The sequence below is a fragment of the Amyelois transitella genome, chromosome 28 (genome assembly GCF_032362555.1).
Source record: "Amyelois transitella isolate CPQ chromosome 28, ilAmyTran1.1, whole genome shotgun sequence".
Lineage (NCBI taxonomy): Eukaryota > Metazoa > Arthropoda > Insecta > Lepidoptera > Pyralidae > Amyelois > Amyelois transitella.
Genome location: NC_083531.1, coordinates 4,316,650 through 4,335,339, shown reverse-complemented (window position 1 = coordinate 4,335,339; position 18,690 = coordinate 4,316,650). Strand labels below are relative to the sequence as shown.

General features: G+C 36.4%; 2 protein-coding genes across 2 annotated transcripts in view; both read right to left on the bottom strand.

Moving 5' to 3' along the window:
- LOC132903657 (uncharacterized) overlaps positions 1 to 17,877 on the bottom strand; it is a 33,721-nt gene extending 15,844 nt beyond the window's left edge. Inside the window, exons 1-3 of the mRNA XM_060952423.1 lie at positions 17,773 to 17,877; positions 17,350 to 17,459; positions 16,575 to 16,687 (exon numbers count right to left, since the gene is read on the bottom strand). Of these exons, the coding sequence (XP_060808406.1) occupies positions 16,575 to 16,687; positions 17,350 to 17,459; positions 17,773 to 17,877 (328 nt within the window). The remainder of the gene's footprint in view (positions 1 to 16,574; positions 16,688 to 17,349; positions 17,460 to 17,772) is intronic.
- Positions 5,783 to 18,690, bottom strand: part of LOC132903656 (microtubule-associated protein tau-like) — a 39,699-nt gene continuing 26,791 nt past the window's right edge. The window contains exon 7 of the transcript XR_009657463.1: positions 5,783 to 5,830. The gene's annotated coding sequence lies outside the window, so the exon portion shown is untranslated. The remainder of the gene's footprint in view (positions 5,831 to 18,690) is intronic.

Sequence of the window (18,690 nt, the reverse complement as noted above, 5' to 3'; positions counted from 1 at the left end):
CGGCGCCCACCACGCCGCCGCCCACGCCGCAATCCGTCATAACGCCGTTGGGCTGCTGAAAAACATGTATATTATTGTATTATTTGTATTTATACATACATACATACATATATAAAATCACGTCTCTTTCCCGGAGGGGTAGGCAGAGACTACCTCTTTCCACTTGCCACGATCTCTGCATACTTCCTTCGCTTCATCCAAATTCATAACTCTCTTCATGCAAGCTCAGCGTTTGTTAGAAATAAAATATAGATATAAATTCCGCCGAAACATACGAAATTAAATATATACAAATAAATACTAATACAGAAGTGATATAAATTGTAAAATATGTATATGTATCATTAAGCCAAATAGCTGAGCTGTGGCCTATCAGTCTTTTTAAGACTGTTGGCTCTGTCTGACCCGCAAGGGATATAGACGTGATTATATGTAGATAGATCAACATACCTGCCACTGTCCATTCTCCTCGTTTCCATAGTAAGCACCAACGTTTCCCAATGTCTCTGGGATCTTCATACTGTCACCATTAAATGTTCACGCGTGTAGCAGTAAAAAAATTTTTTTTATTTTTCAACACTTATTCAGGCACTGTCAGGTTCGCGTTGTCCGTGCGACGTGATTGTTACTATCGCCGGCGCACCACGTATCTGTAATTAAGGAGAATATCGTATTTAATATTTTATTATCACTTTTTTTAAATTCTTTTAATATTATAAATGCGAAACTTTGTGAGTATGTCAGTCAGGATGTCAGTATGGATGTTTGTTACTCTTTCACGCAAAAACTACTGAATCGATTACGAGTCACCCTAAGTCTTGGATAGATGTTTGTTAGAAATAAAGTATAGATATAAATTCCGCCGAAACATACGAAATGAATATGTACAATAAATACTAATACAGAAGTGATATAAATTATAAAAATATAATTTCTTTGGGATCCAATCTGGTATTTGTTTAAAGTTAGCTAGTTATATAGCACAAAATAAAAAAATTAACAACTATCTAGAAACTGACTTTACCCAACAAGAATTTAATTTCCTTCGACTTCAAAATAAATCGTAGTAAAAAAAATATAAGACACACCTAATTCTATATTTAAAATCGTAATAATTTAAAATAAAACTAACTTTACACTCAAAAAATCCACAATAAATAAATTTAAAGCACAATTCGTTAACATACAGCACCGTCACATAATTCTATATTTAAAATTAAAATGAAATAGTAATATATAAAAAAAAACTAAACTAACCACAATGTCCGAAAAGCGTCGAGCAGTGAAACTTCCAGGTATCACAAAATAATTCGCACTAAACGTAAAAACGAAACGTCGCCCCATTTTATAGGAAAATATTTAAAAGTGTAACAATATTATCTATGAGCAATTACTTTATAGATAACAATTTGTGAATGAGGGTCTTGGAATGGTCATTTTCAATTGTTAATACAGGTACTATTCAGTAATAAATGTCATTAGTTTACAGGTAAGTATTTTTTTGTGCCATTACTAAACATGACCTAACCAGAGATGACTCAGTGAAAGAAATTTTTATTTATGTCTCAACTATTAAATAAAGTGTTATATTGGTGCCGTGTGGTAATCGATATTAAACGAAAAATTACTTAGTTTGATTTAAACGTCCAGGATTAGCGTCAATTTTAATACCTAATGCAGGGATAGTTCAGGAGTTAATTAAATATAACACCCTAAGTCTTGGATAGAAGCTTTATTTTTAATAAGTTTTTTAGAAATAAATATAGTTAAATATAAATTCCGATAAAACATACGAAATGAAATATGTAGAAATAAATACTGATACAGAAGTGATTTAAGTTTAAAAAATAAAATTTCGTTAGGATCTAATCTGGTATTTTTTAAAGTTTGACTAGCTGTCCCGGCAAACGTTGTTTGCCAGTTAATTATTTTTAAGAAATTTCTAGTTAAAAAAAAATGTTAAGGATGGACAACCTTATCACTTAGGGGTATGAAAAATGTTGGCAGATTCTCAGACCTACTCAATATGCTCTCAAAATTTCATGAGAATCGGTAAAACCCTTCGGAGGAGTACGGGAACGAACATTGTGACACGAGAATTTTATATATAAGATGGATCACAAGATAAGAGGCGATAAAATTAAGAACTAAAAACTGACTTTACCCAACAAGAAATAAATTTCCTTCGACTCCAACATAAATTGTAGTAAAAAAATTACAATCACCTAATTCTAATATTTAAAAGATAATATATAATTTAAAAAAAAACTTACTTTATACAAAAAAAATCAAATAGTAATAATAAGAAAAGAAGAAAACTAACCTCAATATCCGAAAAGCGTCGCGCAGTGAGTTACCTTCCAGAATCACAAAATAATACCCTTTAAAAATAAAAAGGAACGTCACCGTATTTTATAGGAAAATATTTAAAAGTTTATAGATAACAATTTTCGAATGAGGGTCTTGGAATGGTCATTTTCAATACGGGTCACTATTCATTAATAAATATCATTAGTTTACAGGTAACAATTTTTATGTGCCATTTACCTAAGGAGGGATGAATCAGTGAAAGAAATTTTTGGTATAGTCATTTATGGTTATATTTGTAACTTGCTGCGTCCCAGCTTCGCCCCAATGGGATAATTTTATTTCATACATTTAAGGTATCTATCTTAGATATAAAACTAGCTTTTACCCGCGTCTTCGCACACGTAGACTACACAAATTATACTATTTTAGTTTTACTCATTTTTTTAATTAACAAATTATTTATTCTCAATATCGGATGTAATACATCTGTTATTGATGTCAAAAAGTTGTTTATAATTAAGTTTACTGCCTCCTTCCAAAGCGCAGGTGAAGAAGCAGCGCAACTTTTACTTTACTGCTGCTTTTTCTACAAAGACGTCCCTTTAAAATATTAATTTTTATGTATTAGATGAAGAAGGACGAATACTACATTAAAAATAAGTTTGGATTTGAATGAGTGATGATGGGTGTAAGGATTATTTTTGAAAAAACCTCTTTATACAGAGTGACTTTCAATTCAACTGCATAAATTTAACTGTTTAGTGTACTCATCTAAAGCATATTTAAAAACGAGTACGAAAAAAAACTAAAGTATCAAAATCCACGATCCTAAATACGTCATATCACCCTAGCTGGCGGAAAAGCGACGCGTAAGATTCCGAGGTCAACGACACAATTCATTCAGTTGAGCGATCTCGACAACTCTGTACTTTACTTGATCTTGATACTAGAAAAATAATTTATTTTTCAGACATTTATTTAGTTTCAATTTCTTTTTATAGTTATTGGTCTTTAATAAAGCGTGTGACGTAGTTTTTGAGAGTTTTTTAAATGTGAAAATGCTGACGTTTAATTTAAATAAAAATAGGCTCAAACAGCTCAGAAGCATGGGTATAGTCTATGTTTAAAAGGATGCAGTTGTTTTAAATGTCACCCTGTATACCACATTTCTAGTCTTACTCTCTGATTGTAGTATATATAAACTGTCGCAATCACTCCCTCTGGAACAGGCTACATACAACTGACCGTGGGAGAAGCAATCGTTCCTCAAATCTATGCCAGCCACTTTTAATGTTTGCCCCTGTGCCTTATTTATAGTCATGGCGTAGCACAGCTTGACTGGAAATTGAACACGCTTAAATGGAATTTGGTAATCCGATGGCATTAATGGGATCCGTGGAATAAAAACTGTTTCTCCTGCATATACACCAGTGAAAATTGTTGCCTCAATTATGTTTTATGTAGGGATTTAATTTCATGTGTCCAACATTAAAAATGACAAAGTTTCATACAAACTTATCACCCCTATTTCAACCCTATAGGAATGAAATTTTCAAAATTTAATTAATGAATTATTATTTTAATCTAACCGTAAATTTTAATCTTAATTTTCATACGTCCAATATTAAAAATGACGAAGTTTCATACAAACTTGCAACCCCTATTTCACCCCATTAGAAATGCAATTTACAAAATGTAATTAATGAATTATTATTTTAATCTAACCGTAAATTTAAATCACAATTTTCTGGTGTCCAATACTAAAAATTACAAAGTTTCATACAAACTTGCAACCCCTATTTCACCCCCTTAGGAATAGAATTTCCAAAAATCCTTTCTTAGTGGATCCCTGCTAATTAAAGTCTACCTTTCTGCCAAATTTCATCTTTATTGGCTCAGTAGATTTCGAGATTTCGTGATTCCTAAGTCAGTGTTTTGCGCTTTTATATATAAGTAGATATATATATAAGTAGATAGTTGGCAAACAAACGTTTGAATTTGAGTTGCCGAATCCGCGATCCGATTTACACCCGCAATCTGCCGCGGGAGATTAATTTTTCGAGCGAGAAAGGAGTATTTCCAAACTTATAATAATGCATTTAATATTCGAAATAAAAAACGTGGCCGATAGGACGAGCGCTGGTCAGAGCTTAAGCAGTTGAGGATAGTGCTTAGGCAGCTAAGATATTGTCTTCGCCAATTATTTATTTTTTAATATTATTTATAAACGCAACACTACATACACGCACTCTTTCACGCACGCACTCAATCCTATTCCTGTCCCACTCTCACTCTTTTCCCAAATGTCAAAATAATTTAAAAACAAAAAAGCGCGCCATTCGTCTCTCCTCGCGCAACTGCTTCGCTCTCTGCATCGGTTGTGAATATTCTCAAAATTCATCAAAGACGCTAAAACTTTATTAACTACGCACCCCGGGGTTGGTCTGTGAAGTGCAGTGATTTGTGTTTCCCAAAAACTACCTACTGGATCGTGGAAGATACCGGCGCTGGACGAGAGCTCGAGTTACGGACCAGAGGTACTCCTTGTCCATATCCTTCCGCGAGACCAGATATAGTCCGCAAAAATTACACAAGACAATCATTAGCATCGTAACGGACATACATGTAATCACGTCTCTATCCCTTACGGTGTGGACAGGGCAAAATCTTGAAAAAACAAAGACCACGATTAGAAATTGTCAATACTATAGCACATTATACCTATGTATTGAATGTCATTGCTGAATAATATAGCATGTTCACGAAAAGCTCCTCCCTCTGCTTTGGCTGTCTGGTTGTCTGTGTCACCGGAGGTCCCGGGTTCGAATCCCAGCCAGGGCATGATGAGAAACGAACTTTCTCTGATTGGCCTGGGTCTTGGATGTTTATCTAAATAAGTATCAATAGATAGTATAAAACAAAGTCGCTATTTTAGTCTGTTTGTCTGTATGCTTAAATCTTTAAAATTACGCAACGGATTTTGATGCGGTTTTTGTAACAGGTAGAGTGATTCAAGAGGAAGGTTTTTATGTATAATAACATTTATAATTTTGCACCCGTGCGAAGCCGGGGCGGGTCGCTAGTTTATTATAAAATATAGTATCGTTGAGTTAGTTATCTCGTAACACAAATTTCGAAATTACTTCGAGGCTAACTCGATCTGTGTAATTTTCCCCGTATGTATTATTAAATGATTAAAAGGCGTTTCTCGATACGAGCATGCTCTTCAGCTGCTGCCAATTGAAGACACGAGGCCACGTATAGCAACTGGCAATGCCTACTATAGCTATACAAATATATGTATTAAATATCATTGCTTAATTATCTCTTTATTTTCTTCATCATAACTTAAAGGGCACACAAATAAAACAAAGGAATACAGTTTCATATTTACTTACTGCATTTTACTTAGAAACGAATTTGTGAACTATAAAAATTTACCTTCGCACATCTAACTCAAAATTATACAAATTCCAATAATCAAACATTATAACGAATACTTTTATATATTTAAAATGACCTTAGGCTATTGGTCATAAACAGAAAATGAAATATTTGAACTATGAACTTCAAATTTGAGTCGTCTAAACATATTTTTTTTAATTCAAATATTCAAGGATAAATAGATATAAAAAAATCGCATAAGCAAATAAACGATACACCATTGGTAATAATTGCTTATCATTTCTCGCCAATCGCAACGCGAGTACGTTTTCGAGTCGTATTTAATTTTTTAATTTATTTTTCTGTTTATAACCAATTCACAAACATATAGGACCTGACGCATTCGTACGGCTTAATTATTATAAAATTTACATTTCCCGTGATTATTGTACATTTTTTTAGCTATATACAAATCCGAAATAACTATGTTAGGGGTGTGGGTTTCACGAGCTATTTACATACAAATCAATGTTGAAACGGTTAATTGAATTTAGTAGATACAATATTAATAACCTTAATTAGTATGAAATAACAAAGTGTAGCCGTTATAACGCCTAATAAATTTATCTATGGGACTCATCACCCCATGTAAAAAAAACCAAAAAATTTTTTTTTCAATTTTTTATTTTAATAGAAAATATTCTTTCTAATATTTATTGCTTTCATTGACAAATTCGGCCTTGGACTACACTTCGTTAAACAGATATAAACCACTAGGCATAATGAAAAATCTATTTCAAAATAGGTAGGTACATATATAATCGCCACATAAGTTACTAATATCTTAAAAAGGCTTCAATTTCGATAGCGGACTATATTCCTTCTTCATAAGCTCAAATAATTAAAGCCCTTTAAGCTAGTGTTAGCGATGTTTTTGGTGAAAATTTCACTAGGACTTCTACAGTGCTTACAAATTGATTGATTGTGCTATGAGTGCCTCTCGTAACGATCAACTTTCAATTACATATAAGTCTTTTTAATGCTTGGACAAAGGCAAAATCATATTTTCGCTTCAATTAAAATTTATTCCAATGACAGAAAATAAAATACCTCAAATATTTTAGAGCCATCTCTAAATTAATTGCATAGTAACATTCTATGCCTAAAAAAATGCATTACATTCCAATAAATTGAATTTGAACGAGTCTTAAAATCATTTCGACAATGCACAATATAACTAATTTTAATCATAAGAATAATATAATAATAATAACAATTATAGTGAGAGAAATATTTTCCCTGTCAAAACAATATTACCGGCACGGTACGCTAAACTGATTAACACAAATACCCATACGGAACTCATTTAGAAAACAAATTAAAAAAGAAAACAGCTGCATTTGTTTTTTTTTATTTGTAACTTTCTTCATCACTGTTTCTTCGGAAATTTATCGGGAATATTACAATTATAATTGTGTTACCCCTATATTGATCGAGTTTCGGATAAAAAAATTGCACCATTTCATATCTAATTATATTTGTAGATACTACCTATTTCCGCTAAAATCTTCATTTCCCTACATGAGTTCCGTACGAAATGAACTACATTATAAATAAGGTTCGCACGCATTGAGTATAAACAATTTATGGTCAGTATTAGTTAGTGGTCTGTCGTCAGTTGCATTAATTTATAATGCACTTTTTTTTTCATATACATTTTTATTTTTTAACTTTCATAAAATGTACAGGACTATTTTTTTTTTATATTATCTACGTAGGATTATAATGGACTGCCATACGGCTTACTCCTTAATGAAATCCAGTGACACAAAAAACAATATTTTTTCGTTTTTTTTTTATTATTATTATTACGAAAAACATTTACCTAGTGCACGTTAAATATTTTAGGCAGTTTTCTTATTCTTTTTTTAATACAGATCAAATTATTTATTTCATTTTAATATTATTGTATTTCTGTGTTACTGAATCTGTTATCTAAACTTCACAGACTGGGCCCTAAATTTAATGAAAAAAAAAAACTATTAAAATACAGCACAAAAAATTATAGATAAAATATTGTCAACATTTAAAACCTACAATTTTGCCTTAAAGTTATAATTGTAACTGTTTAAACAACTTAAAATCACACTGAATATATAAATAACAAGTGACCATTTTAATAGATTTTCAAAACATTCTTAAATTCCCTATTAAAAATAGCCCCCCATGTAACAAAAAGATTATCTCTGTTGCATAACATACCTTCGAAAGAATTTTTAGTTACTGACTCTCTCAAAATCCTTATTTATAAAAAAAAAATAGAAACCTATCACTACCCAGCCGTGAACACTAACTTAATACAATTTTTAAAATTAGATTTTTATACAGTTTTTTTTTACTTTTTTTATTCATTAGAACTTTAAAAAAAAATGCTTAATGTCAATATCACATATATACTAAATTTATCATAATTATAATTTTAAACATATACATTTACTATACAAAACCTAGGTACAACTGCCATATATTACTACAACATCAAGGTTAGAGATTGAAATAATTTATTTAAAAAAAATACTTCTAATATAACTGAATTTAAAGTCCAAAATAATTCACTAACTGATTCCATTATAGAAGTTTCTAAATCGAGCGTGAGCTTTGCGACTCTGTCTGTCCCGTAAGGGGTAAAGACGTAATCTATGTATGAATTAGTGGTATTTTTATTTTATTTTTGTCTTAACCTTTTAATCAGTAACTATTCAATTATTCGAAATGGCATTCGTAGGTACCTAGGACCGCCGCGGTTTGTAGGTAAACCTTATACGCAGTTAGTGTTTCGTGTCGTTTGGGCTATATCACTTGATATACATACATACATACACTTTTTCAAAATAACCATGCTATTTGTGTAGTGTTATTATCCGGTTCAATTCGGTAGGCGGTAGGTTGCTACAATGCGATTTATAAACGTGACAATATTGTTATTATTTATAAATAAAAAGTGCAATTTCTCAATTGGAATTATGCGCAAACGACACAAGACATCGTAGAAATATGATCTACGGTTATCCAAAAAAAAAACCGCTTCAAGGCGTCGACGTTCGATCGCTCACGTTTTCTTTCACTGTTGATTTTTTTTAACTGCCGATTGTTTCAGTTTCACTAATTTGTTTTTAACAAATATGTTATTACTAGCTACGCCCGCGACTTCGTCCGCGTGGTACAGTTATTTTGGGCATCATTGAGGCCTTCAAGGATGAATAATTTTCAAGTTTTGAAATTTCAAGGATGAATAGTTTGTTTTTACATTTTCCATTATTTCTTTGCTCCTTATAGTTATAGCGTGATGGTAAATAGCCTAAAGCCTTCCTCGAAAAATGGTGTATTCAACGCAAAAAGAATTTTTCAATTCGAACCAGTAGTTCCTGAGATTAGCGCGTTCAAACAAACAAACAAACTCGTTAGCTTTATAATATTATAGATTATCACGTGTGGTGTGGCCGCGAAGCTAGTTGAATTTGCACGCTAAGTATTTAAAAAAAAATGTGGTCGACATGGCCTTAGTTAAATCATTACATTTCGTTACTTACTTATCAAATTTTCTATTCTCATTCTTTTTTTTCCAAAATACAATCAGTGACATTTATTTATCATTCACGGAAAATTTTATATTAAAATTGCAATTGTAATTTTATCTTAAATTTTGATCATCATTCATCCTTTTTCCTATCTCTTTCTTTTTATATCTTTCTTTTTCCTATACAATTATTCCGACATTACCACAGTTCGACCGAAAAAATTGAAATATATGACAATTCACTGTTCAAACAGCTACAGTTTAAATCTTCAGGCTCTGTCTAGAACACAGACGCGATAATATTTTAAATCCAACAAATCATCTGTGAATCCAGTTTATATCATTCGATTATACAAACCTACATCGCTAAAAAAAACTACAGCTTCCCTTAAAAACAATTCGAAACACAAAAACAATCGGCAGATGAAAAAAAAAAACCCGACACTCATTCCGTCCCTATCCTTTTTACAAACTTACAATCGTTCCATCTCTCTCACTTGGCCGAATTCTTCCTCTGCACGGGTTTGTCGACCTTCTTCTTGTCAATTTTGGTGCCAGCGGTGGGGACGGGCGACGTCTTCTCCGCGGCGGGCGGCGTGCTGGGCTTTTTGGGTTTGTTCGCTTTGGCGGCCGCCGCGTAGTTTATGGGTTTGGGGCCGGTTTGCTCTTCCACTGGGGCCGGTTGGGGCTGGAATGAAATGAATAGTTACATACATGAGTACATACATATGTTAAATCACGTTTATATCCCTTGCGAGGTAGACAGGGTATACAGTCTTGAAAATACTGAGAGGTCACGTTCAGCTGTTAGAGTTGAGATTCAAATAGTGACAGGTTGCTGGCCCAATGCCTACAAGAAGAATTCCAAGTTTATAAGGCTATCCCTTAGTCGGCTTATACGACGCCCGCGGCTCCGCCCGCGTGAAACAATAATTCCCGTTCCCGCGGGAGTTTTGGGAAAGCCCTCTTAGTGCACCCTAAAGGATCTACACGCCAAATTTCAACTCTCCAAAGCTGTTTGTGTTGCGCAGTGATATATCAGTCGGTCATTCACTCCCATCTTCTATACAGGGTGACTTTTAATTGAACTGCATAAATTTAACTGTTAAGTGTACTCATCTAAAGGATATTTAAAAACGTTAAAAGAAAAATATCGGTTCATATTTCAGCAAGTACGAAAAAAAAATTAAAGTATCAAAATCCACGATCCTAAATACGTCATATCACCCCGGCCGGCGGAAAAGAGACGCGTAAGATTCAGACGTCAACGACACAATTCATTCAGCTGAACGATCTCGACAACTCTGTACTTTACTTGATCTTGATACTAGAAAAATAATTTATTTTTCAGACATTTATTTAGATGTTTAGTTTTAATTTCTTTTTGTAGTATTATTGATCTTTAATAAAGCGTGTGACGTAGTTTTTGAGGGTTTTTAAATGTAAAAATGATGACGTTTATTTTAAATAAAAATAGGCTTAAACGGTTCAGAAGCATGGGTATAGTCTGTTTAAAAGGATGCAGTTGTTTTAAATGTCAGCCTGTATATTAAGTTTGTGTGTATGTATGTCTGCACATCTCACCTGAACATCCCCATCGCTGTCGTCCCCGCTGTTGCCCACCCTCCCCTCTCGCCTCTCCTCCTTCTTCCCGACCTTAGTCGCCTCTTTAACTTGCGCGGCCTTCCCTTTAGCCTTGTTGTCTCTGACCGCTCTCTTCGGCTCAGATCTCTTGTTGTGTTTGTCTTTCCGCTTGTCGTCTGTCTGAACGTCCGCCGCGGACACTTCCGGCGGGTCCGTGGGGGGCGGCGTGGGTTCTGAAATTATATATATATACATATATATAAAATTCTCGTGTCACAATGTTTGTCTCCGTACTCCTCCGAAACGGCTTTACCGATTTTAACCAAATTTTGCATGCATATTCAGTAGGTCTAAGAATCGGCTAACATCTATTTCTCATACCCCTAAGTGTTAAGTGTTGTCCACCCTTAACATGTTTTTTAACTAGACATTACTTATAAAATTATTAATATGGCAAAACAACGTTTGCCGGGACAGCTAGTATATATATATATACAGTATATAGTAACTATCTGTGCCCGCGACTTCGTCCGCGTGGACTACTACTTATTTTGGGCATCATTGAAGCCCTCAATTATGAATAATTTTCCCCGTGTTTTTCCCCCCATTTTCCATTATTTCTTCGCACCTTATAGTTGCAGCGTGATGTTATATAGCCTAAAACTTTCCTCTATAGATAGTCTATTCAACACAAAAATAATTTTTCAATTCGAACCAGTAATTCTTGAGATTAGCGCGTTCAAACAAACAAACAAACAAACTCTTCAGCTTTACAATATTAGTATACAGGATGACTTTTAATTCAACTGCATAAATTTAACTGTTAAGTGTACTCATCTAAAGGATATTTAAAAATATAAGTATCAAAATCCACGATCCTAAATACGTCATATCACCCCATATGACGGCCGGAAAAGCGACGCGTAAGATTCAGAGGTCAACGACACAATTCATTCAGCTGAGCGATCTCGTCAACTCTGTACTTTACTTGATCTTGATACTAGAAAGATAATTTATTTTTCAGACATTTATTTACATGTTTAGTTTTAATTTCTTTTTGTAGTATTGGTTTTTAATAAAGTGTGTGACGTAGTTTTTGAGGGTTTTTTAAATGTGAAAATGATGACTTTTAATAAAAATAAAAATAGGCTCAAACAGCTCAGAAGCATGGGTATAGTCTATGTTTAAAAGGATGCAGTTGTTTTAAATGTCACCCTGTAGATAATTCAGCTTGTGTATATATCAACTCACCTATCTGCGGGTCTGTGTGTGTGTCTGTGAGCTGTTCAGCCTCCTCGGGTTTCTGTTCCTCCTGCTCCGACTGATGGGACTCCGCGCTCGGAGTCTCCGGCGTGTCTCGTTTCTCTTCTGTAATACAAAAAAATATATTGTTATAATTTACTCAAAAAATATTGCACCAGCAGCGCTCTCAATACCTATCAATTTGGCTGTATGTGAGCTACTTTCTTTTGCCTTCAATTAATAATCTGTAATAAGTGTGCAAAACTGAATAAAATCTTTCTCTCTTCCGTTCCCGATTTAAAAATATATACGGGGCAAATTACACAGATCGAGTTAGTAAGTTCGAGACTTGTGTTACGAGATACTAACTAACGATACTATATTTTATAATATATACTTATATATATGTATATATAACGACCAAAACCCAGGACAATTAGACAAAGTTCCAAATATTTCAAGTATATGAACGCCACAAGTAAAAATTGTGATGCTTGCCCATGGATAAATGCTGCAGTGTATTTACATGGCCTACCAATCTTTTCGAGACTGTTAACTCCGTCTACCCCGCAGCAAGGGAATATAAACACGATCATATGTTATGTATAGTGAATTACCTGTAACAGGCCTGGTATGTAATGTACAGTATTACCTGTAACAGGCCTGGTATGTTATGTACAGTATTACCTGTAACAGGCCTGGTATGTAATGTACAGTCAATTACCTGTAACAGGCCTGGTATGTAACGTACAGTATTACCTGTAACAGGCCTGGTATGTAACGTACAGTATTACCTGTAACAGGCCTGGTATGTAACGTACAGTCAATTACCTGTAACAGGCCTGGTATGTAATGTACAGTCAATTACCTGTAACAGGCCTGGTATGTAATGTTTCTCGGGGTAGCCTCATTCCCTAGAGAACGCGTCCCCAGGTAGCGGATAGGGGAACGCTCGCTGGATGCTACATCCAGAGGGTAGGAGGGAAATAAAATACCTCCCGCGGACTAACAAGGCCGCAGATGGAACCTGCGTTATAAAACCTCTGCGGCGTGCTCCTTCGCCATATGCGGAGTACGAGGGCTGTGCAGTGCTGGGAGTTGGGCTGGAGCTCTCAGAAGAGATGGCGGCGGATGAGCCTTTGGGTCAACGGCGGCGCTCAAGCCTTCCAGGAAAGGTCACAGTCTTGGTGTCAGGTGGCAACCGACCGTAAAACATACAGCCAATTATTATACTAATCATGAGGCAAAATACCAAAGGAAAGAGTGGAAAGGCTAGGGCGTCCCCCTTAAGCGACGACAATAGTGAATATGCGACATATGATAGGGCGTTCCCCGTAAGCGACGGAATACCGAAGCGAAAAGACACTATGCCGATGCTTGAACTGCGTATATGCACTTGGAATATCGGCACAATGACTGGACGGAGTGCTGAACTTAGCTCGATACTGGAGCGACGACGCATAAACATCTGTTGTGTGCAAGAAACAAAATGGAAAGGTGCTAAAAGTCGCCAAATTGGAAAAGGGTATAAGCTACTATATAATGGAAGAGAGAACACCAAGAATGGCATTGGAATAATCCTGGATCAATATCTTAGTAATAATGTAGTAGGGATAAACAGAATAAGTGATCGCATCATGTCCGTTAAGTTAGCCTTGAATAAACAACCATGCCTGAATGTCATCTCAGTCTACGCACCACAAGTCAACTGCCAGGACGCAGAGAAACAAGAATTCTGGGAAGAATTACAGTCACTTGTAACAACAATACCACCGGGAGAACAAAAACTCATATGCGGAGACTTAAATGGCCACGTGGGAATGGATGGAGGTGGTTATACAGGGAATCATGGGGGTTTCGGATTTGGAGAACAAAATAGGGAAGGGGAAACCATTTTGGATTTTGCGTCATGTCATGATCTTGCAGTAGTTAACACGTTCTTTCAAAAGAAGGATGAACATCTAATCACATACAAGAGCGGAAACTCTAAAACCCAGATTGACTACATCCTAATAGACAAAAAAGACTTAAAGCAAATTAAAAACTGTAAGGTTATCCCCGGCGAACCTCTTACCTCACAGCATAGGCTTCTATTAACTGCCCTAAAATTGAAAACACCCATTAAGACTAAAATACCAAGAGTCGAAAAGATCAAATGGCATGCACTAAACGGTGACAAGGGAAAAGCTGTGAGAGATCAGATAATAGAATATCTAGGAAATACATCCCCCGAAAATTATAGCTCAACATCGAAATTGTGGGAGAACTTTGAATCATTCTGCGTTGCTACTGTCAAACGTGAGCTAGGTGTCAGCAAAGGAGCTCTACATAGTGCAAAGGATGCTAAATGGTGGAATAACCGCGCTAAGGATAGTGTAGCTGAAAAGAAAAGGCTGTTCAAAATCTGGCAAAACACTCGCTCTGAAGAGGATAGAGAAATCTACATACAGGCCAAAAAAGCCGCAAGAAAAACGGTAGCGGTAGAGAGAGAGAAAGCCGAGTCAGAGCTTCATCAGCGATTGGAATCATCGGCTGACTTTGACATATATAAAATAGCAAAGCGAAGACACAATGACAGCAAAGACTTCAAAACTACAAAGTACATCAAAAACAGTGAAGGCGTCCTGCTAACTAACGATATCGAGATATGTAATAGATGGTATGAGTACTACCAAAAACTACTAAATGAAGAATTCCCTAGACAGCAACAAGAGGATCTGTTAAAAACAGAAGGCCCAATTAGCGAAATTACCCCCGAAGAAGTCCGTAAAGCAATCTGCAAAATGAAAAATCACAAAGCAACGGGTCCGGACAACATACCCGCTGAGCTATGGAAATTACTCGGAGCTGATGGGGCCTGCTGGCTAGCAATGCTATTCGATAGGATCCTAGCTGAAGAGAAAATGCCAGACGCCTGGAGAAAAAGTATAATAGTCCCGTTCTACAAAAACAAAGGTGACGTTCGAGATTGTGGAAACTTTCGAGGGATAAAACTTACATCTCATACCCTGAAAATCTGGGAACGAGTTCTAGGCGAACGTCTTCAAAGTCTAACTTACATATCAGAAAACCAATTTGGTTTCACCGCTGGGAAGGGAACCACAGACGCAATACACGTGATAAGGCTGTTAATGGAAAAATCTCGTGACAACAAACAAACACTATGGATGATTTTCATAGATCTTGAAAAGGCTTTCGATCGTGTACCTAGAACATTGATCTGGCAGGCCTTGCGCTCCCAGAACATTCCAGAACGGTACATAAAGCTCATATCAGATATGTATGTTAACGTGCAAACGAGTGTCCGATGTGCCGCAGGTGTATCAAAAAGCTTCGATATCAAAGTGGGGGTTCATCAAGGCAGCGCGCTAAGCCCATTACTATTTAACATCGTGATGAACTACCTTACGGAGAAAATTCAGAAGCCCGTACCATGGAACCTCCTGTATGCGGATGATGTTGCATTAATATCGAACAACAAGCAAGAAGTACAGGACAGCCTAGAGCAATGGAGGAGCGCCCTCGAGTCCGGTGGACTACGTATTAGCAGAACTAAGACAGAGTATATGGTGTGCAACTTTAGCCTTGACAAATCTAGCACGACACACACAGAGCTGAAGCTTGATGGAGAAATCCTACCGAGAGTAAACAAGTTCAAATACCTAGGTTCTGTTATCGCCGAGGACGGCACGATCACCGCTGACATAACCCATAGAACGACGTCTGGGTGGAGTAAATGGCGAGAACTGACAGGAGTCCTATGTGATCCTAAAATGCCTGTAAGAACCAAAGGCAAAGTCTATAAAACCGCCGTGAGACCAGTTCTGCTCTATGGCAGCGAAACGTGGGCCTCAAAGCAAACGCAAGAGCATAAACTACACACGACGGAAATGCGTATGCTCCGTTGGGCAGGTGGAGTTACCCTCAAAGATAAAGTCCGAAATGAACATATACGGGGCAGTTTCAAGGTGGCACCCATAACCGAGAAGCTCAAAGAATCCAGACTAAGATGGTTTGGACATGTAATGCGTAGACCCGAAGATCACGCTGTAAAGAAGTGCCTTTCCATGGCTACGTTAAAGAGAGGGAAAGGCAGGCCCCTAACAACCTGGATGTCAAATGTCCAGAGAGACATGAAAGAGTTGGGCCTGTCAACTGACGACGCGTATCAGCGGAAGAAATGGCGCCTTAAGATTAGGAAAGCCGACCCCGCGTAACGGGAAGAGGCGAGGACCAAGAAGAAGAAGAAGAAGGCCTGGTATGTAATGTACAGTCAATTACCTGTAACAGGCCTGGTATGTAATGTACAGTATTACCTGTAACAGGCCTGGTATGTAATGTACAGTCAATTACCTGTAACAGGCCTGGTATGTAATGTACAGTCAATAACCTGTAACAGACCTGTAACAGGTTTGGTATGTAATGTACAGTCAATTTCCTGTAACAGGCCTGGTATGTAATGTACAGTTAAAATTACCTGTAACAGTCCTAGTGACGGCGGCCGTGGGAACAAACTCGGCGGCGAGCGGGTTGAGGCGAGAGCGGGCCACGGTCTCCTCGAGGGACAGCGATGAAGCACCGTTGCTGGTTCTGTCGCGGATAATAATGTTATATATACATACATTAAATTAATGAATCGGTTGAACAGCCAAGGTGACGCAACACAAACTTGTCCAAATAACTTTTGTCAATATACATACATAACATACATAAAATCACGCCTTTTTCCCAGAGGTGTAAGTGGAGACTACCTCTTTCCACTCGCCACGATCTCTGCATACTTCAATGTTATATATTTTATTTATTCATTATTATGGGACACTTCCAACGTCAGTTGATAATTGTCATGACTTTTGGTTTCACATGTTGTTTATGTGCCGTGTGATTCCCGGCACCAAATACAAAAAAGAATATGACCACTCCATCTCTTTCCCATAGAAGTCGTAAAAGGCGACTAAGGTGTAGGCTTATAAACTTGGAATTCTTCTTCGAGGCGAGGCGATTGGCTAGCGACCTGTCACTATTTAAATCTCAATTCCACCATAAAGCCAAACAGCTGAACGTGGCCCATCAGTCTTTTCAAGACTGTTGGCTCTGTCTACCCCGCAATAGATATAGACGTGATTATATGTATGTATGTAGTTCTGCAGTTTATCTGCAGTGTAGCACTGAAGTTCTTTTTTTTTTTTGGCGGGACAAACTACACACATTGAGCCGTGTGGTTCTACCGTGATATACAATTTGACACTCACGTGGGATACTGATGGTGCCCGTTCGGCCTGCGCCTCTCCCTCTGCTCGTCCTCCAACATCGCCTCTATACACTGCTCCATCAACGCCTCCTCCTCCAACTGTTGTATCACCTGAAATTATTGCCGTGTGAGGTCAATTCCGTATAAATATTAACCTAATATTATATTTAACCGTGTCGTGTAGATCCCGGCACAAATAGAAAAAGAAATAGGACCAATCATTTTTTTTCATGAATAAGCAATAGGCTTATATAATTTGGGATTCTCTTTTTGGGTGATGGCCCCAAACGAACGCCCAGACGGACAATCCCACGTTCATAAGCCTATCCCTTAGTCGCCTTTTACGACATCCGCGGGACCTTTAACGTCAACCAACCTGTCAACAACAAAAACCAGCAATTTGTAATGAACAAACTATACACACCTGTTTGTCAAACTCCTCCTCGTTCTCTATCCACATGTAGTCGGCGAAGTCGTCGGGCGTCGCCGGCGCCGCGTAGGGCGCCGGGGGGTAATACGCGCCGGCCATGACGTAGCCTGGATATATACAGGAAAAATTTAATGTAAACATTCATATAAGAATTTATGACGTCATGGTGAGAAATTTGATGACATATAACACGATTGGTTCAACATTGACAAAGTTATTTGACAAGTATGTGTTGCGTCACCTTGGCTGTTCAATCGATTCATTAATTAAAAGTAGATAAGGCATTAAATATAGATAGATATTAAGAATATCTTGAAAAGGGGAGATGAGAGGAGAGTTGTTCAAACTTCTATGAATTTCATTTTCAATCATTCAACCTCTTTGTGTTACTATTTGTTTGTTGCTAGCCAAGTGCTGGCCAGTTATAAAAACAATACTTTATTTTTTATTTGATGGAATGCTAGTGAAAAAAATTCGATTTTTTTGACATCTAAACAAAACAAATTTAATGAGTGCATGTTTTTAAGAATTAAATCCTGTCTTAGTTAATTTTTATCTAACCAATAATTGTGATAATTAGTGCAAATATACCAACATTGAATTTCTTAACCACAAATATCAGTTTCATTTTTCCAGTTCAAACATTTCACCATAAACAAGTGTATACAAAAAAAAATTGTGAAAAGCGACCAGAGTGTGTTGCAAGTAGAAATCCGTAGTCATGTGTCTATCTATATGGCTGTATGTAAGCTATTTTCTTTTGCCTGCCTTCAATTAATAATCTGTAATAAGTGTGCAAAACTGAATAAAATCTTTCTCTCTCTCTTCAGTTCCCGAGTTGAATACGTGGTTTCATTTTATTCACGTCATTTTATTATGTTCACGTCTATATTCCTTGCGGGGTAGACAGAG